This window comes from Phaenicophaeus curvirostris, chromosome 1, assembly GCF_032191515.1.
Source record: "Phaenicophaeus curvirostris isolate KB17595 chromosome 1, BPBGC_Pcur_1.0, whole genome shotgun sequence".
NCBI lineage: Eukaryota > Metazoa > Chordata > Aves > Cuculiformes > Cuculidae > Phaenicophaeus > Phaenicophaeus curvirostris.
The window spans coordinates 193,179,053-193,205,236 of NC_091392.1; the positions used below are offsets into that span (position 1 = coordinate 193,179,053).

Here is a 26,184-nt window from a genome sequence, read left to right on the forward strand (position 1 = left end):
TAACCACATCCAAGTGCTATGTCAACCACATGGTGAGGACTTCTCGCAGACCTCCAAGCCATGGGGCCAGTGGTTCCCACTGCCTATCCAAGCCAAGAAAAAAATTAAAGTAAAATATTCAGCACTTTCAACCAACGCCCATATGCATCTGTAATCCAAAGTCACCGGGAAAAGGCAACATGGTCAACTACGCACCTTGGTGGTGTCATCATGTGACCGCTGGTACCGTTTCCAGCGGCAGCCGTAGATCCCTGTCAGACAGGACAAACATAGCTGTGGCTCGTAGTACTGCAGTGGTTGGTGTTTAACCATGCTCCTTCCAGCCCCTCAGGAACGAGGTATCAGAAATCCATCAGGTCCTGGGAGCGCCCTTCAGCAAGAGAAGAAAAGAAGAGGGGGGGAAAAAAGGAAATTAAAAACGTCAAGCAATATTTCAGTACTTTAACAGTTTAATAATTAACCATGTCCTCTGGCTATTAAGAATGTAGGAATGATAATCAGATCTATTCCCAGCCCTGCCAACATCTCCCGTTTGTTACTCAACAAGACTTAGAAGTTTAATTAGTTTACAAGTCTTATTTCCTTGTGCAGTTTCTCCCATACCACTAAAACCAAATTTATTCATAGGAGTTATCAGTAAGAAAAGCCACACGAGGACAAGAACGGTAGACGTTATTTGGAGCCCAGGTGATTAGATTTTTATGAATGACTGAAATGTAAAAAGCATACCCTCCCCAAGCACAATCTTAAACTGATTTAGTTTGTTTCAACTTTGTGAGGTGTCTGAATCAATTTTATCTTGAGCATCCTATGGAGCCTGCAGAACAGTCTCAGATGAGAAGCTAACACTTCTTTGCACATTGGAAGAAGCAGATATTACCCTCTCACTTTACATGTGCCTCCAACAGGCATTCAGGGGGATGCAGAGCTAGTTACAGCCCTCACCCAGAAGAAAGATCCCCTCTTGACAAAACTGCATTCACTCCCAAAGGACCAGACTGACTGATGCAACTGCTCTATTTGCTATGCGTGGGAACATTGCTGTTTCAAGGGAGAGCACTCCACTCCATCAATTGCATAGTTTGTGCGTCACAGGGCTTTAATATATGTATTTATATATTCACTTTTGTCTCTGGTGAGAGTCATATCAAGAACAGACCAAGTTCAGCTGCTTCCTCTTACTAATTTATAGAGTCAGTGTTCAGGGATGGGAACCTCAAAGCAAATATCTGCTAGTCTGGTGGCGTCACACTGCTCTCAGTTGTACTTAATTCCTACCAGGGGTTTTCCGCAGGTTGCTGGTGCACAAGAATACACCCACAGCCCCATACATTGCTGTTGAATGGATAGTCGGTGAACTATAAGTGATGCTTAAGAACAGTTGAGCTTGCAAAGTGCTTGACTACCTTTCCAAAGCCTGCACAGTACGTGGGCAGTAAGGAAATCTCACCCTCTCAAGGGGAAACATCTCATTTTGTACACGCGGAATCCCCAGTGCTCAGGTCTTGCAAAAAGCTATGACAGCTATGAGAAGCAACATACTCACTGGCATCAGCAATGCATAACAGGGCTTAAGGAGGTAAGCTAGCCACCTGAGAACCTTTTTCATTACCACATCCCATGAAAGGAAACCTCCAGGAATTGGGTTGACTGTATTTTTTATTATAGCTGATGTGCAAGAGGATTCTGCAAGCATTGCAAATGCTGTGGCAGAGCCCAGAAAGGTCGAGAACAGACAGCTCAACCCTTCCAGATTCTGTCCTTCTTTGTGTCCATTTACACTCTGTGCCCTATGCTGACAGCTTACGACAGCCCTGTCCTGACTTTCCCTAATCAGAATTCAGCATCCTGGAGACAGACAGATCTTGTTAGCTTGTTGTTGTAGCTTCAAAGCCCACCAGACTGTCGCTATGCTGTCTCCAGAACCACCAACTCATAGGTCCTTTGTCTTCCTCTTACATACACACAAAATGTAGCTTTGTCCATTCAGCAAACCTCCCTATGATGCTCTGAGCACTGCTCGAGGCATCGACCCCAGCAGAGGACACGAGATGTGCAAGGCTTGCACATCATTTCAGAGCTGGCACGGAACCCCACGTGGTTTGTTCGTCCCCTCAGGGACGACGTGTAGGACAGAGGCACAAACACATCCAGTCTGAAATGAGAGCTATTTGCTGATCATGTCACCCCCTGCTCTCCCAGCTCATCTGCCCCTAAGCACTGCTATACCACCTCCATGGCCTCGTGCTTAAGGTCACCTCCCTGTCTGCATTTCATCCTTTCTTACGCTATTTATAAAGCTCAGCATAAGTCACTGCACAAGCTGCCTCCTATCTTCAGCTTTTATGTGCTTCAAGATTGCCCCTACAAAACAAGTTTCCCAGTCTGCCTCCCTCATGTGCCGGCAGCGGACTGCAGGCAGAAACAACTGTCAGTTAGAATAGGACGCAAATGTGGAGGACATGTGAAGTTAGATGCTATTTAAGGGTCTTGGACAAAGCCATAATCTCTGCCCTGAAGATCCTAAGCAGCAAGTGACGTACAAGATGTTGCAGGACACAGGCAGGACATAAAAATTACGCACTGCCTATTAACAACTGCACTGCCAAGCCCCATATTACCATCCTGAAAACCTAGCAAGCTAAAGTCATTACAATAAATCCTTCATGAATTACTCTCCAATGGACTGCATCTCTCCTGATTTCCACCTCTTCCTGCTTCAGTCATGCAAGGCAAGAGGGCAGACAGACCATCTCTATCTTTAAAGGCTTTGACCACATATTTGATTTTCTGTATCTTACAAGAATTGCACTGTGAACTCAAAGACAAATGGTACACCTAAGCATTTCATCACTCCACTCTTCTGGGGAGCCCCTAGCTGTTCTCCAGCCCTGACACCTGAAGCTGTGGTGCTGTAAACCAGCCACTGGCATACAGTGTCAAAGCTGGCAAACCCTGATTTTTCAAACAGAAATCCAATGCATTCGAAGCATAAGGAGCCTGGGAACAGAAACTGCCCTTCAGAAATAACATAACTCGTGTTACAGATCCATCATTCTGTTGAAGTTGAAGCTCAAGCAATTAACATTAAATCCCTAGATGAAACTTCAAAGCACAACCTATAGAAAGCAAATGCTAAGCTTGGGAAAGGAATAGGGTGGGCTTGGACAAGCCTCACAAGATAGCAGGTAGATGAGCTCCCATCTCAGGGCAGTCACCAGGATCCCCAATTCAACCTGTTCAAGATACAAACATCACTCATGACTGCATATTCAAAGCCACCAGTTAAAAGTATGAGTTTTATTATGAAACCAGATAGCAGAGGCACCAAAACCTTTCCAAACAGCATTGCTCTGGTAAGGTACAAGTGCACTTAAGAGACTAAGATGGACCATTAATCGACCCTTCTCCCTGAAGAAAACTCCTACCAGGAACTCCAAGTCATAGTAGATGCAAAAACTCTGAGTTTACTGTCCAGCTCCAAAGAGCATCCACCAGTCTCCTATAGCAGCATTTAATCAAGCATTTCCCATTCTCCTGACAGAGTAAAAGACACAAGTGTCTTCAGTGCAAAGGGGCTGCCCAAAACCACACCTGTTTCCCACCATCATTACCAGAAGGCACTGCTGGAAGGTTTTAAAGAGCAGCAGAACCCCCTATAAACAACCAAGAGGATAAAAATAGATTTTTCTTGGAAGAGATGAACAACAGAAGACATAGCTGATAAGGCTCCCACCCTGGTCCTCTCGCTGAACCATAGCATGGGTAGATGCTATAGAAGCTGCTCTCCATAAACACAGTCAGGAGAAGCATGAAGAGAAGAAATCCAACAGGAGTTAAAAAAAAAAAAAAGTCATTCTTAAATGTAGTTGAATTGCCTCTTTCTCCATGGACACCATGAAGAGATGCAACAGAAGCCCCACAACACAAAGGAAAACACAAAACAGCACCCATCTTCCCCACCGACACCTGAGTAGTAACAGGAGATGCAGGAAGAGACTGAACTACAGCAAGCAAGATGCTGCTTCAGAGAAACCACATTGATGCCATCTGTCTGGAGATCTTTGCTTGGCCAAGATCATGAACCCAATACTTGCTTCTCCCACTTCCAGAAAAGGATTTAATGGAGAGAAGGAGAAAGTCCATACCTTACAATCACTGTTCCCATGACATCTACAGCTTTGAGGTGGAGAAAGGAGGCTATGAATGATTCAAACCTCTGCTGGTTAGCATTACATACAGAAATGAAAACAGGAAGCCAGACAACACACATTAATTATTCAAATTCAGCAACACGCACCATAAGGGGGAGGGGAGGAAGGATGAAATAGAAAACAAACCCACACAAGCCATCAACCCTGACTTTAAAGATGCATCATCTGCCACTGACTACTAACTTCTTGGAGCAGAAGAAATGTGTTTGCCAACTAGCTTGCCCAAAACAGGGGAGCAGGGTAAAGTCCATTTGCCAATAGACTGGGGGCATTTTCTGCAGGCTCCAGGATGCCTAATTAGCACACATTGCATTCCTGAGACACTGGACTGTAGGTATCCGTTACAGCCTGTGACACACTATTCCTTTCCAAGCAGCTTTGGAGAGGAAAAAAGGGAAAAGAGAGAATTCAAGCTGCAAATTTAAAAGGGAAGCTATCTGGGGAGATCTGGCCTAAAAATTTGGATTTTTTTTGTCTGTACAAGTTAACTCCTCCATCCCTGTAGCTTTAGAGAAATACTCAGAAACCTGATGTGGTGAGGGAACAGAATAATCAGGACCAATTGTTAAACTATCTCAATGCTATCATTTTAGCAAAGGAAAGAGCAACAGCAGGAGCCCTGAGTGCAATAAGTAGTGTAAATTAAGCCATGGAATAGCAGTTTTATTAGCATCTACCCCTTTCAAAAGGCTTGGTACAGTCCAAGCCTTCCCTTCTAACTGCCTCTCAAGTTTTTGGGATTTTTTTAATCAACCTGGTTTCACACAGGCCACACTGATGTCATTTGGCATCCTGGGACAAAGCTTTTAATAGCCCAGAGACAAGCAGCTTACCACACATCCAGTGACACCTCTGACAGCACTATTCTGAATACCCATGTGGTTTGGTCAGGGTGGTTGTAGGGAAGCTTGGGGGAAGAGATGAGAGCTATGGGGTCCTGCCTGTTTTACTTTGAGCTGCTACCTCCAGCCTTCTTCCAAATCATGGAGTGGTTAGATTTGGAAGGAACCTTAAAGATCATCTAATTCCAACACCTCTGCCATGGGCAGGGACACCTCCCACTAAATCAGGCTGCCCAAGGCCCCACCCAACCTGGCCTTGAAAACTTCCAGGGCCTCTAATTTGGCTCAGTACAATAAGCACACGACCTCTTGCTTGAGCCTGCGAAGGGCCCCTAAATTGGAGCAGCATATCCAAGAAAGAACTGATACATAGCAGAGAATGTTCAGTGCTCGCTTATGAATCCTGAAGTCTAAGGAGATGCTGTAGTATGCAACCCCAAGCACTTGGGGAGAGAAGGAAACCCATGGTCTTCTACAAAATCTCCATCCATCAAGATGTAGCTGGAAAGACTCAGCAAATGGAAAGCATAGAATTTTCAGGAGGAGGCTCCCATGGTTTAAGAGAGGCAAATCATATAATCATCAGCTTGGAAAAGACCCACCGGATCACTGAGTCCAACCATTCCTATCAAATACTAAACAATGTGTTTGGAGAGTGAGTGGGACAGCAGAGAAATGCTGTCACAGTCACAGCCATACCTCCATGTACTCCACCCATATTTGGAGAGGCCAGAAGACATCACAGCAGTCTCAAAAACCAAGCAGACCTCAAGCACACAAGGTGAAATCCCCCAAAAATCAGACCCAAGGAAACTTGCCCCATTTGCAATGAAAATAAATGCAGGAAAGACTCCAGGGCTGTTCGAGATGTATTCTTTTTTTAGCTCCATCACTTAAGACTGCTATCAAGCTGGTTACGCTTAAAACTTCACTAAGCAAATAATTACCTGTACCAATTAGTTGGGAACATCACTGATAACCAATTATTCCTATTGATATTCTTGTAAGCCATCTTGTCAGTTGTTTTCCTAATTATACTGGAAAATCCTGAATTTCCTTAAATACTTTCTAAACATTATTAGTTAAACTCTTGCAGAACAAGCCTTTCAGTTCTACAGGCAAAAAAAAATAACTCCCTTCTGTTGGCTAGTTAGGACTGAAATGATTTCATGCATTACAAGGAACTGATATAAATTCTTGTGACTTTCACAGACTCTTCATGGTTTTCATAGCAATCTTTTCTTTAATACACTGAACAAAGTAATGCAATTTCACTTTCCCCAACTTGAAAGATAGAAGTAGAATAAGGGACAATATCCCCATCTGTTTAATAACAGAACAGCTCTTACAGAGGGATGTTTTCTACACCCATTCCCACAGGAGGAAATCTATATGCACACACACGGTGCACAATACTTTCCACATTTTGTTGGCCCAGACCCAGGACATCTCAACTTGCAAGATAAAAGATTTAATTTCAAGGCAGGAACAGCAAGAGAACACCCCAAAGCCATAAACAGCCTCAGCTGCTTTTCAGTGGTGGAAGGTGCTCAAGTGAGGGCTGTGATGATCCCCTGGATTGCTGAAGACCTCCTGATGACCTAGTAGGGTTAGTTTTGCTCAACATATTGTTTATGTCCTGACCTAGAAACCAGGTTGACTTAGAGGTCTCCCACTCACTTTTCCCAGGCTACAAACAATCAGTTTTCTATAGATAACACTGAAGAGTCCCTGCACAAATAAAAGCAGCAGATATACTAAAATGCCAGTTACCACGTAAAATTTTTCTCTGGCATACAACAACAGAAAAAGAATCTGAAGCAAAGTGTTCCTTGCCACGTGCATTTGTGCATCTAAGTGGAATCTTTTGGATGAGAACTGAGGCAGGAAAACACATTGGCAAAACTTACTTGCCCTAAAAGTGGAATGCTGCTGCTCCCAGTGACTGAAAATAAGACCTTAAAAAAAACCCAAACCACTTTAAAGACAGGTCTACAAGCTTTGCCTTGATCTATCAGAGAAGTCTCATACCTCTGAAGGGGAGCATTACTGCCTCCCTGATGCCTGCTGATTCCAAAGTCCTATGACTGCATCCTAATCCAGGGCAATAGCCTGCAAAGCCACGTTGATTCATAAAGTGGCAAGTGATGACCTAAATAGTCAGGATCTGGCTGATGTGTAACCCCTATGGGTCTGACCTGTTGTTTATTATTCTTAATTTTTTTTTAAAATATTAATGCTTTGAAACTAGGGCAGTATGTAGTTTGGGGGCAGTACACTTCCAGTTAATGAGAATTCAGACTTCAAAAGATAAACACTTCAAAGGGATTACAAAAGAAAAACTTAGACTTTAATCTCACTAAATAAATAAGTACAGTACATGCTAACACCCTCTGCAATCTAGCTTCTTAACGTTTTCAACAAACAAAGGGCATATTGGGTGCCTAGCATTTATTTAAAAGGGTTGAAGAAGCAGAACAGGACACCAGAAAAACCTGTACAAACCTTCTTGCAGAGCAACAACTAAATGCAATCTCTGCTTTCTGCACAAGGCTTTGTAAAAAAATCTTGCAAGTTGAGGCCTCAGCACAGCTCTGAAAAAACAATATCTGCTACAGTCTAAGCTGTTGAGAAGAGCCAGGCAGGTTCTCCCCTTCCCCCAAGCTGGGAAGCAACCAATGTCAGCTCCACAGATCTTTCTAGTATTACTAGGGCTGGGCTGCTTTTTTGTCTGTGGTGGTGGTCACACATTGCCTGACTTCAGCTTGTGCCCGTGCTGGCACGTCATAGCAGAATCCTGCCCTACAAATACGCCCTCATGTAGATGGCATCACAGCATGTGGTGATCACTGTCAGTAAGAGAATTCCCTATTTATATTTCTAAAGAACAGTTTGCACCTGTGCATCCTCAAAAGACAGCAGGAATAAGGTTCTGCAGTAACCCCAGGTGCCAGCTATGGTGTCCAGGACAAAGAGCAACTAATTTTTTTTTCTCTTGGCAAAGCCCACTAGGACAAGGCACAAACAATCCAGTTCATGGTCAGTTCACATTCTTCTTAGAGAAATATTCAGAAATGGAAAGCTAGCTGATAGCAAAGGGTTGACAAATACATGCAAGAAATCCCATGAGCTGTGTCCACCTGTTTTCTAAGTGACTGTTCACTGGAAACCAGTGCAACTGGTTCAAATGAGTTCTGCTTCATGCTCAGAAATTAGAACGCCAACAGGAAGTTGAATGAAGACAGAAAAACAATGAGGACACTCCACATACTTACCTGGGATGTTGTCTTGCCTAGGCATAGCTCCAGAGTCAGAGAAACAGGAAATAATGCAGACCAAAGTCACTTCAGACAATGAAATAGCAGGTGATAAATAAGGTATGTCTAACATCTCCAAGACTTCCCTAGTTGGAAATGTCCAAATAGAGTACATGTAGTTTGCTCTGGAGTTTAAGGATTGATTTTCTAAAGCACAGCAGCTCTTAGAGCAGGCTAATGCAGCAGAGACTATCTTCTCGAGCCTCTCCTTCATGGTTACATCCGAGTGACCAAAACACAAACTCTGCCCAATGCTTTTCCTTCTGTCGGGGTAGTTCTTGTGCAATAAACCTCTGTGGCTCACCAAGAGAAACCTCAAAACGCACAGCTTCCCTTTTGCATTGTTTGTCTCATTTCCTCTATGTTACTCCTTATTTTTAACAAGTCCCATAAGCCCTACCTCCCACAGCTCCACTATTCTTAAAAAATAATAAAAAACAAACAAACAAACAAACAAATCAAACAGAGTCAGGTGAAACCACAATCAGGTTCTGAAGTTCCTAGAAGCAGCAAGACACAGGTTGGATAGAAGGACTTTTCATCAAGAAGAAATACTTTTGGTCCCCTCTGCCAAAGACTTCCAGGCAACCCAGGTACGAAGAGAGTTTGTTCTTTTGGGGACTAGTGGAGAAATGGGCAACAACTCATGAATTACTTCAAGCCTAATGAGGTTCTCGGCTTGTAGAAGTAGCAAAAACAAGTTTTAAGGAGCCCAAGAGATGTAAAAAACCCATCTTCCATAAAAAATAAAGTCAACCGTTAGTCACTGCAGAGACAGATTGTTGGGAGGAGTTGAAAGTACCCAAACAAGCTATTAAAATGCATTAGGTGACACAGACAGAGTTGATCCCACCCCTTAGGGCAGCTGGTGGATGTGTCTGATTCCATCTCTCTGAGTCTATGTCATAAGGGAGGTCCAAGTTGGGAACATCTCCTGTGCTTGACAGAAAAGGCCAGCAAACGTCAGGTAAGATAGGCTAGCACTCAGCAAGCACAGAAATATTTATGCTACAGCAATGGAATAATGATTAATTCAGTTGTAAGCAAAGCCAAAAGTCAGTTCACCTCTCCTCACCCCCCAAAAACCAAACCCACATAACCAAAAGAGTAGTAAAAACACCAACAAAGGCAGAAACAGCAACATCCTGAATTCCTATGCCAATGAGTTAATTCGCCCTATGACCACATTTCCTTCACACAGTGCTTTCTAGTTGAGAAAAGCTAAGAGTCTGTGTTGCAGCAGGGTCACTGACCACAATTAGAAATGCAAATAGTTTTACATGAAAAGCTGCAGCAACACAACCACTGCACAATCTTTGCAGCATGAAAGTATACTTCCAACCCTACTGAGCCAGCACTCAGCAAGCATGTGCTAACTTCCAAGCTAGAAACCGCCAGGAAACCAAGGGATTCTATCAGACTTCAAAATTTAGTTTTGCTGTCCAAGAACAAGCCAACTAGACTTTCCAAGGAGGCCTCACCAGTATTGCCCTGAAGGAGCTGCTCAGTGTATCAAGGACAACCAAATAAAACAAGGTCCCAGCATGCTTTTTTTGTCCTGTAGAAATACAGGCTTGACAAACTGAAAAGTTCAGTCAGGCACCAGGAGGTGCCGATGGGTTAAATCTTAAGAGCGATATGGACAACCTAGCACTGCTTGAAATGAGGGTTCTGAAACCCATAGCTAGATCGATTAGAAGAGATGCCTGTCACTTTGCTAAAGTTTTCCTGCATTCAAGTAGTATTCCAGCTGGGACAGCATTTGGAAAAAGGGAGGATAGCATCCAGGAGGCAGTTGGGAGTTTCCATGTATAAGAGCTACTCATTTATGCTACTGCCAGTAAATGGAGAGACCGCAGGGAGGAAACCTCTTGGTTACAGCCACCGCCAACCACAGAAACAGGCTGAGTGCAGAGAATTTTTTACTAGGCACAGTCCTAAATGCATGCAGACTTCCCCAGACGTATACAGGCAGAGCAACTCAAATATATGTGTGTTCTCAGACCACCAGCTCTATCAGGGAGGACGACATGCAGATCATACTAAAAGTCATCACGGCACATCCCTCTGGAGCAGTAGTGAGCAATGCCTTGGCATCACGTCTGGTTGAGTTGCCTTGGGACAGCACGCCGGAAACATTCAGACCAGCATAAAAACACAGAAGTCCAACAGTTAAAAAAACCACAGAACAGGATAACGGCTCAACAGTTAAGCTGGGGTGAGACAACATAAGGCGAGAACTACTCTTACAAGGAGCGGCTAAGGGAACTGGGGTTGCTTAGATTAGAGAAAAGGAGGATGAGGTGAGACCTTATTACTGCCTACAACTATCTGAAAGGTGGGTGTAGTAAGGCGAGCGTTGTTGTCTTCTCTCAAGTAATAGGAGAGGAAATGGCCTCAAATTGCATCAGGGAAGGTTCAGCTTGGACATTAGCAAAAACTTATTCACCAAAAGGGTTATCAGGCACTGGAACAGAGAGGGGGTTGAGCCACCATCCCTGAAGGTGTTTAAGAGACGGGTAGAATGAAGTGCTGAGGGATACAATTTCGTAGTGGACAGGTATGGTTGGGCTTGATTATCTCAAAGGTCTCTTCCAACTTAGTGATTCTATGATAAGGACCCAGACACACCCAGAGTGGCTGTTGATCTTGGCAAACAACATGGAAGAGAAGGTATCTGAGCCACAAAACCAGAGACATGCAGGGAAGCGCCAAACACATCTGGGAGAAGTTGGAGTGTGAGGAAAGCTGTGCCTTTAGTAGGATACACCATGTTCAACCTGAGCACAGAGACAGTCAAGGTGAGAGAAGAGAGAAGACGACCTAGGAAGGCATTGCTAGATGTCAAAGAGAATTCTGAAGAGGCTCAAGCACAAACAAGGAATTAAGAGATGTAAGAAGTTAAAAACATTGCATAATATTTTTCCCCTCCACTGACTCCAAGACTTCTGCCATCTTCACCAAGCTTCAAAACAAAAAGGTTTGTATCAAGCCCTATCCATTTGCAACTGATTTTTACTGAGGAATTTTGTGGAAATAGAACTGGTTTTGAACATGCACACTCTGACAAACAGTTTCCTTCACAGACAAGCTTCTCTTCCCCCCTCCCCGATTACCCTTTCCTACACACATCCCTGAACAGTTTGCCATAATCACATGTGAATTGCATTAGCTGACCAGCCAAGTGGCAGTTTTAATCTTCTCTGGAAGGTGTTAGCAGCTAAAGCAGAAGCCTGTCCAACACATTGCTGTAGAGGGCTTATCTGCTTTTCCTAAGACACGCCCTGCTGCACTGCTGAAAATTTGGTTCACACCAACGGGAAAAGAGAACTGCATGAACCATGCCAATAGCACTCATCTGAGAATGAGTAAAATGCCTCCACACCCACTGCATGCACTTCAATTGAAACAGTAAGGGGAAAAAAAACCCAGAAAGATTCATTTTACAATCAATACTCTGCACATCTGCAATGAAACTGCTATCCAGAGAATTAAGCATGAATGGCTCTGGCTTAATGAGAGGTGGAAAATCCTAGTTAAATGAATTATGAACTCTTAATTTCCTATGATTGATTCCTTCCATGTGGCTGCAAGAAACATTCTTCAAAAAATGTTCTTAAGCAGCAGAGAAGCAGCTAAATTAGCAGAGCAGCAAAGTTGCTTTCACATACTTGCTGCTCCTTTCCTCTCATTCTGCACACAGCCAATACATGTGGCACAGCACCAAAATACTCTCACCAATCACAATCGGCAACAAGACCCACAGATAAGATCTGCTACAAGATACCATTTCTATTTCCATTTCCAAAGCAAACATTCACTGCTCCATAGTGATTAGCTGCTTCTCTGTAGATCCCTTATTCTACAAGCCGGATACAGTTTTGGCTTCCTGCACCACGAGTGAATAAGTTAATTTGATAAGACTCTAATCACACGGCAAACTCCTTCACACTACAAACATACTGGATATGCTGTGGCCAAGGTAATCAAACAAGATGGTCAAAGGAGGATTTGATGATGCAAAAGACTCAAGTTAACTCCTTCTCCCTGGCTTTGGAGAGCTTCCGGCTCTAGCACTTTGTTTCTTTCTCATTGTGACTGGACTAATTTTGAGCAACCAAGATAGATCATCTGACACTGGAAAGGCCTTATAGGGATTCACTTTTGGACAGAACTCTTTAAAAACCCAAAGGACAACTGATGAAACTCACTGAGTTCATCAAGAAAGGTCAGCCTGGATTAGGAGATGAATACAGAAGGATTTTTGACGGATCTTTATAAGCATGGGGTGAGACATATCAAATTATGTAAGTAAAAAGAACATAAATACATGCAATATGAGGAAACAATGGGAGCTGCTGCCTCATGCCTAGAAATACCAGATGTAACAAACTCAGAAAGCAGCATGAAAGATTCATGGAGGATATGCACCACGTCTCTCAGACCTACCACTTCTGACTCAGTAAGGCTCTCAGTTCTGGAAATATCTCTGAAATGTTGCACAAAGTCCATTCTTAGAGATTTTCAAGATCTTACTGCTCTGAGCAGTAAGCAACAGCTCTGAGCAACCTGGTCTGAGCTCAGTTGTTGACCCTGCTTTGAGTAAGGTGAGATAGAATAGAGCCCTCCTGAGGCCCTCCTGGGTGGGAGGGGACCAAGGAGTCCAAAGTTAAACAAACCATCAAGTGCTAGCCCCCTAGCCCCCAGAGGAGTCTCAACTTCCAGAGTGACACACGCAGATTTTTCACGCAAGCAGCTACAGCACATTCTGGAAGCCTTTCTCATAAAACTACTCTGAATTTAACATGTTGCCCCCACTGCTATTCTAGTCTGTGATGAGATAATCCCTTTATGACAAATTGCCAGGGCAGACTCCCACAATTAAGTGTTTCTATTTCATCACCTCCACTACAGCTTTCTGCTCACTTGAGAAAAATGGAAACAAAACCAAGATAAAAAATGAGATATTCACACACCCTGTTCTCTTCCATCCCTATGGCAGAACACATATTTCAATTTCTGACAGAGCAAGAGGTAACATCCATACCCCTCTTCATTTACGAAAATGCTCAATAAAGCATAGATTTACTCACATTCCTCAAGCCTCTTTCCAGTCATTATTTTTTTTTTCTAGTTCTGTATAAATCAGTCTGTTCAATGCTCCCAAGTTCTCCTTGACAGACAGGACAGTTTCTCTCACAGAGGGCTTACAAGCTCAACCTAGACACTGCACAGTGAAAATTACATCTAAGGAAATAAGCGGGTAGCGAGAGACAGGTTACAACCACCCCATCACGCAGTCACTCAATGCCAGGTAAATGTTGTCTTAACTGCTGATGTGTGTGTTCTTTCAAAACCTGGGAGCTGATCTTTAGGAAGACATGAATAAGGATGAAGTGATTTTCCTCTGCAGCAGCATAAATCTTTCAGAAGGGAATTTTCTCAATTGACTTGGCAAGTGGTTGCAACATTCTCAAACGCTCCTTGCTTTCCAAAGAGCATCTCAGAATGCTGGTTAAGGTCATTCTGACTCTAACATTAGAAATGACACAACAAGGGAAAGAGAGAGAGGGTGAAATCAGGAAAGAAACCAACCCCATCATCCACATGGTAACTGCCAGAGTTGACAGAGGATATTCACAGTCATTTCCAACCCATGTGGGGAAGAGTCCTGTTCTAAGAAAAACAAATAACAAAATTCCATCTGCCAGTTACATCAGCTACTATCTTGTTTTCCTTATGGAAAGGACCAGTCACGAGGGATTCACAAACTCATTTAATGATGCAAATCCATGACCTATTAGTCAATGTGCTTTCAATCATTTCTGAGGACTTTTAATACAATAAGCATTAACCCGCTCCATTCCGGCACCCTTCTCAGCCGCAGCGACACTGTTCCAGTTACAAATGCCATTACCACTCATCACATTATCAACACCGATGACCAAACTGTCAGATCCAAGTTAATCATTGTGAGCACGAAATAACGTCATCTGCAGCACCCTCACAGCAAGGCAGCCATCTTCCCACCATCCCACCCCAGTAAAACTCTGTGCAAAGCTGAATAGAAGGTATTTGAGTAGTCAGTAAATCATAAAAAACAGGGGCACCCTGTAACTTGTGAAGTGCTGAGCATTGCTGCCTACCCTTACAGCAACTTGCACATCTTTCCCTTTCTGCAATCACAACCATCAAATTACTGATGTCAGTCAAGCAAAAGACACCCAGAACAAACTATGGCCAGGTTACGAGTTACAGGGTCTGGGGATGTTGGCATAAAGCTCTCCACCTTGCTTGCCTCAAAGCACTACTGCTCGTTTAGGTCCTTATGATCCTCAGCCTCACGCTACAGAGAACATGGTACTGAGGAAAGACCTCAAGGGTTCCACTAACATGTAACTACATAGTTCAGGGGGAATCACTTCCAGCCCAGGGCAGCTTATCCAAACATCTGGAGAAGCTAAGCAGCAAGTCCCACAGGAGCCCAGAGACCAAGATGCGAGATCACCAGTATTTCTCTTCCCTTCCCCGTAAAACACTAAGCTTTCTAGGAAAAGGCCTCAGAAAAAGGAGAGGTTGAATGTTCATTTTTCTTAAGTAGCTATGTGACATTGCGGTACTGAAAAAAAAAAATTAAAATACCCAACAGATTTTTACCAGGGCAGAGTGCTCAGCATCACAGATTAAAGATCAGTTTTGCAAACATTCAGTCAGTGCTAATAAGGCTGACCACAGGGAACATCTGTTCATTCAACATGATGATTTTTCCTACCTAGAAAGACAGATGTCACCACAAAGACAAGGGCACCCTCAAGGCAGACCTCTGAGAACCAGACGGGAAAAATTTTTTAAAAAGGCTTCCTGCACATCTTTTGATGAGCCATTCTTTCACAAGGATCAAGGAAACACATGCTAGTCTTCCAGGCTACAATTGCTCTGAAGACAGAAGCACCTACTCAGGTAGGTCAGGCACCTCATACATCTGGAATTCAGCCCCCAAAAGCAACCCCATTCCAGGTGAGCAGAGAAGGACTTTCTGGAGCAACTAAGTCCAACAGAAAAGCATTTTTTGTTCTCTCTCTCATGCACACACCCAACAGGGTCTGTTTATTAAGAAGTTTTCAGGCAAATTAGCCAGCTGCACACAAACACAGCATTTACAGGACTCAATGGCTTGCAATTCAGTATATTTCACTTCCAGTAAGCCACTTTGGCTTTTCACCTTCAGTCAATTCTGATTAAGAGCCTGCCTCGATAAGAATGTTGAGGGAAGCTACTGTCTGCAGAAAACATGCAGATTTCCTTGCACTAGCCAAGAGCTAAAAATACCTTTATTTTCAGCTAGTTTTCCTAAGAAAACAGTGTGACTACATAAGTGCCTGTTCCCATTCTCCACTGCTCTCCCCTCCCCAAGCAACAACGCCCTGGAGCATCAGTCTTCTCCAATCCACAAGCAGTTACACACTGGCAAGCTGTCTAAAAGGAGTTCCTGCTGAGTGGGAAAGGATCAAATGAACCTCCCCTTCAAGAGAAAAGCAGTTCTAGTCCAGCTTGCTGTCAAAGACTAGTCAGCACACAGAGCTGGAGACATGAAAGGATGGAAGTGGGAAGAGTCAAGATTTTAAATAAGTCCCAAAGAAACCAGACTTTGTTTGCTTTTCCATCAGTATTTTTTGATTAAATGGTAAAACACTGAGTGCACTTCACATTAAATAACTGGATAGATGGATGGTCAAGTCAGTTTTGGCCACTCTCTCAAATATTTGAGGTTGTTCCGCCTGAAGAAGAGAAGGCTCCAAGGAGATCTCATAGCAAACTTCCAGTACCTGAAGGGGGCTACATGAAGTCTGGGGAGGGACTGTTTACAAAGGCATGTAATGATGGGACGAGGGGGAATGGATATAAAATGGAGAAGGGCAGATTTAGACTAAAGGTAAGGAGGAATTTATTCACTGTGAGAGTGGTGAGACACCAGCACAGGTTTCCCAGAGAAGTTGTGGCTGCCCCATCCCTGGAGGTGTTCAAGGCCAGGCTGGATGGGGCCTGATCTAGTGGGAGGTGTCCCTGCCCATGGCAGCAGGGTTGGAACTAGATGATCTTTAAGGTCCCTTCTAACCCAAACTATTCTATGATTCTATTCTGAAAAATTACTAGCATAGTCATCAAATTAAGAGCAAGCACTAAGTACCCAAACCAGCATCCTTGCAAGTGTGAACTGAGTTAAAGGATTCAGCTTTATAAGCACTACAAGCAAATACTGGGGGGGACGACCAAAAAAAAACCCACAACACCAAAACCCTAATGAAACAAAAAAAGACCGTCAGCAATACCTTTCTATATGCTGAAATAGTTATTACATACTACTAAAACTCAAGGGCAAACCAACATAAACATTGCTGTTCCCTAGTTGAGAACATCCGAGTTCAAAGCCACCAGTACTTAGACATGATAAATCAGAAGACTCTTAATTCCTAAGGAAGAGAGCTGGCCAAGAAAGAAAGTGAAAGCTACAGAACTGGAAGACATTTTCCTAAACAAACAAAAGAAAAAAGAACAAAAAAGGTAGGTTCCAGACTAGAGGATATTTGAAAAGTACACACAGGAGCAGAAAAGAGAAGGGGGATATTTTATTTCTCTGCCATAATGGAGGACTGTAGAAGGCAGCAGAAAGCATTTCTCAGTTGGATATCTGGTCAGACTGGAGAAGGAAAGGAAGATGGAATTTATAAGTTAGATAGAGGAGTAGACACCAAGGAGGCTGTGCCTGATGATGCAAATACAGAGCAACAGGGAAAGGAGTTCCTATTTATGCAGTGAGGAAGAGGAGGAGGAAATATCTCAACTAAACACTCATGCTTCAGGGCGCTAATTGGAAGATTTGCAGCAGGAAAACACAAGGACTACATTCAGTGAGAATTAATTTATTCAGATTTACACAAGGCAATAATATAAAATACCCTGCATTAACAGGGTAAGCAGCTACCTGGGGGACAGGAGAAAAATAATTCAACAAGAACAATTATTTTTGGAGACCACTATTTGTACCAAATTCAGGAAAAACCCTCAAGCACTGTCCAACAAATCTTCCCCTCAAAGTATTCCAGGGTAAGAACCTCCTCTGAGGTCAATCACTTCCCCAGTCCTTATAAGGTGTTTACAGGTCCTACTGAACACAATCTATAAAAATGACCAGGAACCTGCTAATCCTCAAGGGCTCATTGAAAGGACAAGGCAGAAGGGATCTGCACTGGCATAACAAATTAGCAGGTTGATCTGTCATCCATAAGGAAGAAGAGATACAAAGAAGTTGGGTGGGAGAAGTGAGCTTCATGAGTTTTTTTCCCCAAAAATTTGGCAACTGAGCTGTATCTGCATGTCTTAAACTTTTTACTGAAACCAGGAAATAAGATATGAATGCTCAAGTCTGCTTCACCACTGCAGGAGTTTCAGATCTCCAGTTTCCCCTGCATCTGAGAGATGTGAGCATCATTATCTAGGTAAGGCATGGGAGATACAGGAGCTTCCACACCACTTGCCAGAACTAGAAGACTGCTTTCCCAGCTACGGGACAAAATTTAAACTTACACAAGTATCTTCACATTAAGACTGCAGTCCAGCTGACATGTGGCAGCCAATCTGGCTCATCATTGATCTGACAGTTCTTGAATTTCTCTGTCAATCACCAGCAAACCATTACCTCCAACAGGTCCTTCCCTCCAAGTACAGCAATGCTATTTTTTGATTGCGGGCTTATCAGCAATATGCTTGACTATTTTTCTATCTCTGCTATGTCTTAAGCTGGGTTAAGAACAGTTATGCAAGAGCCCTTTTCTGGGCTACAATAGGAAGGAAGCACTTTCTTCTCTGACCTCAATTCTAGCGGTATTAGCACGTCTTCCAGATGTCTATCAGCACCAGCCTTACTGAAACTACTCATTTCAGAACTGTAAACCAACTGCTTAGCTCCCCCAAATAAAAGTATTTTGGATATTAGGCTACAGAGCACTTTCCTAACCAGACAGTGATTGTTTTTCCTAAAAAAGGCATTGAATGGAATGACTAAGAAATGACACCCAAATTAGTATCTTCTGTTTTCCAATGTGGCCAAACCACAGCTATCATGTAAATCCAATTTCAGAAGCTCTTAAGCCAACAAATCTGGGGAGAAACAAATACACGCGTCTTCTGATCAAGAAGTCCGAATGGTGGATGAAGCACCATCATGCCTCAATTCATTAAAAAGTCATTCTAGTCTCTGCACCCACTAAAGCCAACTGAGCTAAACTAGTTGCCTTCCTTGGCTTCTCTAAGCCCATGGGTGTCAAGCAGGAGACATAAATCAAACTTCGCACATTCATTCTGCCCTCTCCCATTTGAGCCAATTATTTCAATACCTGTATTTCAAAGGGGGCCAAAAATATAAATATCTAAGCAACTGCTAGAAGACACCTGCTTTTCTAGTCAATTCAAAGGGGAACTTCTTGGGTTATGGGTTTTTTTTGGGGGTGGTTGGCTCCTTAGCTTACATTGTTCTGAGTGATACAGGGTGGAGTTGTGGTGGCTCCTGATGACCTAGCAGTGCTTTTGGAGTCAGCCTATGCAACCTTCAACATCGTATCAGGCTCTGACAACCCACAAGATATGCTGTCATGGTTATTTGATCAACTCCCTCTTCAGATAACTTCCTAGCTGACCTGAGCAGGTGGTTGGACTAGATGACCTCCTGAACTACCTCCCAAAATGAACTATTTATTCTATGATTTTATGTATAGAAATCACTCTCTTCAAGGAATATAAAACTCTGCCCTCAAATCCAGACTTAGCATTCCAATAAATTCTCTTGAAATTGTTTGACAGCAAATTACAGAGGAACATTTTCTCTTCTGCAGGCTGCTTGGTCAGAGCCAAGCTTAAAAACCCACTAGAGCTCAGAGGAGCATCTATCTCGTAGCACCCTAAATCCATCCTTGCAAGGTAGCCAGAATTCACATTCTCAAATCTGAGTTCACTTAAAATAAAAGCATTCACACAGAAGATAAGCAGCTGAGCCAAAAGCATTTAACTGCTTTAGAGCATGAATTGGGAACACTGGTGCCCTATAGATCTGGATACATGCTTCTGAGCCTTCAATTCTTTATCTCAATCAAGGCAAAACATGTTCCTGTTCACATGGTCCTGTTCTGCAGAAAACACAGCCAGATTCTGTTGTCCGTTGTACCAGCAGAACCAGTCCCAGGCTGCCTCCTGCCCAGAGCTGCCACTGACACACTGGTATCAACCACATTGTGCAAGAACAGCATGTCTATGTGCTGAATGATGTCATCTTGAAGTATCATAAGAAAACCCAGTAAGCAAGCAGAACAAACTATTGCTTACTAAGTGCTTTACCAAGTTTTAAAACAGCCTAAGGTTTACAACCAACATATAAACTCTGAAAGAGTGTGGCTGGTCAGGATGGAAATATCTTTCCCAGAATAAACCCCTCAAGCTAACAATATTAACCAAACTGCCATAAATCACTATCTTCTCCCTCTTTAATCCTGACTGTTAACTTTTACCTTTCTAAGCAACTTTACATATTCCAGCACACTGGGACTTTGGATCATGCTAATTTCCAAGAACACCCGTTTCTCTCCTTAGCAGTACAGCAACTGTAAGCTATTGAGTAGCCTGTGAGACTTAATAGTTAAGAAAGTCCTCATCCCTTCGCTTGGATTTTCTTCAATGGTATTTAAAAAAAAGTCAGAACATTTTGACTGGGCTAGAAAACACACTGATCCAGTATTACTAATATCTTGCAAAATCAACTTGGATCCTAGGCATGTTCAAGTGGAGTTTGCAGTTCAATCTTCTGTCAAGCCCTCAAAAACGTCATGTTTTCTCCTTTTTTGTTCCATTAAATATTAACTCACTGAAGCCTGTTAAAACCTCTCCTTCTTTGCAAACAGCTGATACCACCTGCTTCCAGCAACAGGGGCAGGAGCAAGAGTGCCACATGCCCATTTTTATTCCTGTGACATTACACAAGCACCTTCTTCACACACCACCTACACTTCAGTCCTCAATCTGTTTGGCTTCACAGCATTTCCTAGAGTGAAAACATGGAGGCAGCTCTGTGTCTTGTCTAGCTCCATCTTTCAGTAGGCTGTTTGTGTTTCTTTTCACAGCTTAATAAGGCTTGGTTACCCAAGCTGGAGAAGCATTTTTGACATCTAGCACTTGTACAGCCCACAGGTTTGAATTCAGCATATGCATCTTGTCCAGCATACCCAAGCTCAAAAGTCCTCTCTGCTACAGATGACAGTTTTTATGAGGATACAAACATGATTCTCTTAAATCTCTCCTTGATTTCAAAGTAGAGATTTTAAACACAGGCTCCCGAAAGCCCTTGGGTTTTCTTCTTAACTAAAGTCATATCAAAGCTGCTTTTCAACTTGAACGTGAAACCCCAGGTTATTTGCTATAACGGATCTGCAAATTTGACAAGCCCAACTTTGGTAGTTGGCCACCACACACAAAGAAACAATCACAGCTTATTAACGTGTTTTAGAAATTGTAGAGAAGGGTAAAGCCAGCAATTCTTTGGTAACCAAGAGCTCAATTAGAAGCACAGGATCCCTCCTAATAGGGTTCAAGGGAAATTTCTTCACAAATTCTTAAGACTCGTAACAGTCTTGCCCAAAACAGTTCAACCACATGGCAGGGGATAATGCTGCTGGCAGTTTGGTCATGGCTGCAAAGCTGTACATGGTTCACAGCCAGCACATACCTAGATTGCATCCAACTCAACACTACACTGCTGTCTGCAGACCACACCAAGGGTAAACCCGGTCTTATAGAATCATAAAATAACCAGGTTGGAAGAGACCCACCGGATCATCGAGTCCAACCATTCCTATCAAACACTAAACCATGCCCCTCAGCACCTCGTCCACCCGTCCCTTAAACACCTCCAGGGAAGGTGAATCAACCACCTCCCTGGGCAGACCGTTCCAGTGCCCAACGACCCTTCCTGTGAAGAATTTTTTCCTAATGTCCAGCCTAAACCTCCCCTGGCGGAGCTTGAGGCCAATTCCTCTTGTCCTGTCCCCCATCACTTGGGAGAAGAGGCCAGCACCCTCCTCTCCACAACCTCCTTTCAGGTAGTTGTAGAGAGCAATGAGGCCTCCCCTCAGCCTCCTCTTCTCCAGGCTAAACAACCCCAGCTCTCTCAGCCGCTCCTCATAAGGCCTGTTCTCCAGCCACCTCACCAGCTTCGTTGCTCTTCTCTGGACTCGCTCCAGAGCCTCAACATCCTTCTTGTGGTGAGAGGCCCAGAACTGAACACAGGATTCGAGGAGCGGTCTCATCAGTGCCGAGTACAGAGGGAGAATAACCTCCCTGGATCTGCTGGTCACGCCGTTTCTGATACAAGCCAAGATGCCATTATATCCAGCCAAGACAAAATAGGCTGCTTAAGGCCCTATTATAAAGTCCCCATACAGGGACTTTTCAGGCGCTGGAGGAAGGCTAACCAGCCCAACTATCCCACTACTGCAGCAGAGGTCAAAACATAGCTGGATACCATAGGACATGTTTAACGCTCACAACACTGTTTTAATCTCTCCCCACCACGAACCACTGCCTGTACATTTATCTATGGAAAAGTTTCCAAAATACAAGGCTGCTTCAGAGAGGAACAGACCCAGTTGATTGTGCCACTAAGGTTACACCACATGTTAAGGAAATATGGCACATACCATATTTCAGACTCTCTTTCATATGGTGAAACAGTATCCTCTGTAGCAAGATAAAGAGTTGAGATGATCCTCAGATGGCAAACCTCAACCCTATGCCACTAGCTTTCACATCAGCTTTCCCAGTTACTGGTCCCTTGCTCAGAGACTTTAGGAACTAGGCAAGATGCAAAGTAATGGGATCTTCCAAGCTCACTTAAGATGGAAGCAAAGGCTTCATTTATGTTATCATCACAACTGAGCTCCTTGCAGCTTGTTTTGTCTGTCCCAAGAGACTTCTTCTAGAAAGCAAATTACATCAAGATACATCCATCCCATAGCAGCACAGTGAGGCTCTCACAGAAAACACTGAGGGGTTTACATGCAGATGGCGGCATCTTAATTCTTTGCTGTCAAGATAAGGAGAGAAGAATGGAGCTAAGTGGCTGCAAGCATATGCATCTTGCCAGGGCAAATATTCCTAATCTTCAAAGCTTTCTTCTACTATAAACATTACTTTAGGATGATCAAAACAAGCAGTGGCATCCTCAGAGCACCAGCTCCAACTCCCTACCAGAATCTACAGGTATCACTGAAGGAAGGAACAGAACACAGAGCAGATCAGAGAACAAGCAAGACAACAAATCACTGATTCTTTCATTACATCCAGAGTATATTTAAGAGCAATCCCAAACTTGCTACTCTCTTTGCTCTTGCAGAAAGAGCTTGAATTTAGCATACAGGATTTTCTCTCACTCAAGCCATCAAGCAGAAGTGACTGAAACAAAGTCCTAGAAGGAAAAGGGTCTGACATGCTCAGGACCACCTAAAACATAGCAGGGGGGACACAAAATGGTTTGCCAACTTCTTCTACAGCCTAACCAAAAGGGATATTATTACAGTTATTATACCAGCAAGTCACTTCTTTCCTCCATCCATTTACTGGGTCTCCTGCATTCTGTGGTAGGTTTCAGAAGAAACACGTATTTTAATTGCTTGGTAGCCCCAACCTCTCCCTACACACTAGAAACCAACTAAACGTGACAAGATGACCCTTTTAGACATCAGAATAATCCTGGGTTTTTTTCCAGTAGACTTTAATAAGTGGTACACATACATTTCAAGCCTCTCACGTAGGCTGCAGAGCCTACTGGATCATCTGGTTTGTCTCACCATAAAATCTAAGCAACTAGCTACAGCTGACCACCAAAGACAATAAAAGCAGGTACAAAATCAGCTCCAGTGTCAACACCCACCAGACAATCTCAGCCTCAACATGATTTAAACAAACATGCTTGCATTTACTTTCAAGAGAAAAAAATCTCATCTCTTTCCCCTCAACAGCTCTATTGCAATAACCTTTGTCAAAGCTGTGACAGGTAACCCTCCTGCCACATCTCCACTGCAAGGGTCACCAGAAGCACAAGAAAATGAGAGCTTTTCAGAATACAGTCAATATTCTTAGCAAGAAGTTTGAGATTTGCCTACTGTTTTTTAACTGCACATTCATGCTTTGTAACAAACATCCTCTGCTATGGAGGCTGAAACACCGGGCTTCCGAAGACAGGAGCTGTCAGTAGCTTTTCTCCTCCTTTACAAAGCAAATCGTCTCCAGAATACCTTCTCACTAATGACTTGGGTTTTTTTAGCTTGGCTGCTGTAAGCTGCATTCAAGATCACCTCCATCTTTGCATTATGACAGCTCTGAATTTTCACTTTAAATTACAGTGCAGCTTATTAGCTGAAAGGATTTCCAGCTGCAGTTATTGCCTAGTAGGAACTAAACTGATACCCATTTGTCATCCCCCTACTTACCAGACATGGTTGCACAAGGAAGCCAAAGCTCATCATTGATTTCCTGCTAAAGTCAGATCCTAGAGGCAGAAGAAACTCTTTATATATTTTAATCTTGTTGGGCGTTGAAATTCTCCTCACGAGATGGTTTAACTAACACAATTTGGAAACTTGCAGCAAAACTGGAAACAGAAGGTGGCTAATACTTCACCTGCACAACAGCTCAAACATTTTGCCTGTCATTATCCATGCAATACAGAAGAAATTCTAAATCCAGGTAAAGGATGGCAGATCCGTGCATAGACTCCACAGCCATTGAACTATTATTTGCAGCAATCAGTGTACTATTGAGCACACGTAGAACAGGCTATTCACCAAGACACTTGTTCAATGTACAAATGTCGCTTGGGTATCAGCAGCTGAACAGAGAGAAGTGAGAAGTTTAAGAGTTCAGAATAATACTGGTTTATCTGAACCAAACCTGGATGTGAAGGGAAGGTCAGATGCAACACAACACGGACAGAAAAGTTCCTTATAGAGGCAGGGAAACAAGACCTTTGCAGCATTCTTGTTTGACCGCAGCATCATCCAGAGACTAGAGCCACATCCCATGGCTGCAAAATCAGCACGTTATTTTCTCCCTTTGTTTGCTGGAAATGGAAATATATGACAGAGGAGGCGAATTGCAGTCAAAAAAACAGGTTACCTTAAAAGTTCATATAAATTGTTACAGTTGAGTGCCTTGGGTGGGGAGGATTAGCAACGTTCCAACACACACACTTGAAGGATGTTTCATCTCCAAGGGCATTTCAAGCTGAAAGATAATAGCCCCTTTTTGCAATGCTTCTCCTCCCCAGATGATCTTTTATACACCCACGTGCTACACAACTCTAAAAAGCATTTCCTGGCATATAGACACTGCTTTTATAACAGAACAGCACAATTAAAAAACTAATACATGAAGAGAACAATAGGACACCAGTGCAGATTAATGTGAACAGCAGGCTGGATGGTAGGTATGAGAAGGAACAAAAAGAAACCAAAGATGCTTTCACTGCAATCATTGCAATTACCAAGCCTGCCCTCAAATTAAATTCTTCCAGCCCATTAAAAAGACTTCGACTACCTTATATTTATTTTTAAGCATCCCTTCTATTATCAATGCATGAACATGCAAACACCCCAAGGAGGGAGATCAAACAGCAGGGCAGGATGGGGAAAAAAGTTCAACTCCCAAAAGGTCATTCCTGTGCAGAAACGTCTCAAAGCTGCTGACAGTTTTTGTCAGCTAAACATTAGCAAGGAAGGCACAAATGGGAACAAACATGACATCACCTGTTATTTGCACAAGCCTTAGACAGATTCAGGTTGCAGTTTCACTTGCATAAAGCAGAAATACCAGGTAAGCCACACTGAAACTTCCTTGGAAAAAGAAAGCAATCCATTTTTAGCTAAACATGTTAGAATAAAAGTAAAATGTAAAAGACCCAGTGAAATATTATCCCCACTTAAAAAAATGCAGTGAAAAATCCATTAAAACAATGATCATGTCACGTTAATATAACTTCTGTGTCTTTCACCTGTAGACCTGTCTTCATACTACAATTTGCTTTATATTTCATACCAACAAAAAAGACAAATAGGCGTCTAGAGCTCATAACCACAAAAATCTACAACAAAGTCACCTACGGATGAAGGCAGATCAGAATAAAGCAGCAGATTTTTCTTTCCATCATAGGTTGAACACCTCCTCACCCCCGACTATGAAGAATCACACAGTTTCAGGATGATACGTTCCCCTTTTTGCCAGATTACTGAAAAATCTGATAGATACTGAATCACACAGGATATTAAACCTTGGTGTCAAGTGGGGAAAAGAAACAGCAAGGAGAACTAGAAATCCTAAAAAGAGTCACTCCATGACCCCACACACACTCCCTAAGCTACGAAACAAATTGCCATCATGCTTTGATGAGTAACACAGAGACACAGGTTTCTGCGGGGTGGTGGGGTGTGTGGAAAAAAAAAAAAAGGACATACCAATGGATGGTGGCCCTTCGCACCATGAAGGAACACAAAGAGGCTCCCCCATGCTAACCCTGCTCTCCCAGCCCCCCCACTAGATGCCCCATCACACCAGACCTTTTCTGGCAAGCCTGTTATTTCAAAACGCTGTCAGAACAAAGCTCTTTCTTGAAGTGTACAAAACTGTGACAAAATGATCCTTTGACTGCCCTGCAGCACTTCAGCAACACTCCAATACTTCTCTGGTTGCCAAGAGGTTCCTGCACTCAATCTCTCC

General features: G+C 43.1%; 1 protein-coding gene across 4 annotated transcripts in view; it reads right to left on the reverse strand.

Moving 5' to 3' along the window:
• Positions 1-26,184, reverse strand: part of GDPD5 (glycerophosphodiester phosphodiesterase domain containing 5) — a 168,669-nt gene that overhangs the window by 108,883 nt on the left and 33,602 nt on the right. For 3 of the 4 annotated variants that reach the window (XM_069883342.1, XM_069883345.1, XM_069883343.1), the window contains exon 2: positions 196-370. In XM_069883342.1, the coding sequence (XP_069739443.1) occupies positions 196-312 (117 nt within the window). In that variant the 5' untranslated portion in view covers positions 313-370. Of the gene's footprint in view, positions 1-195; positions 371-4,148; positions 4,238-26,184 lie in introns of those variants that run through there. The other variant, XM_069883344.1, reaches the window with a different exon arrangement.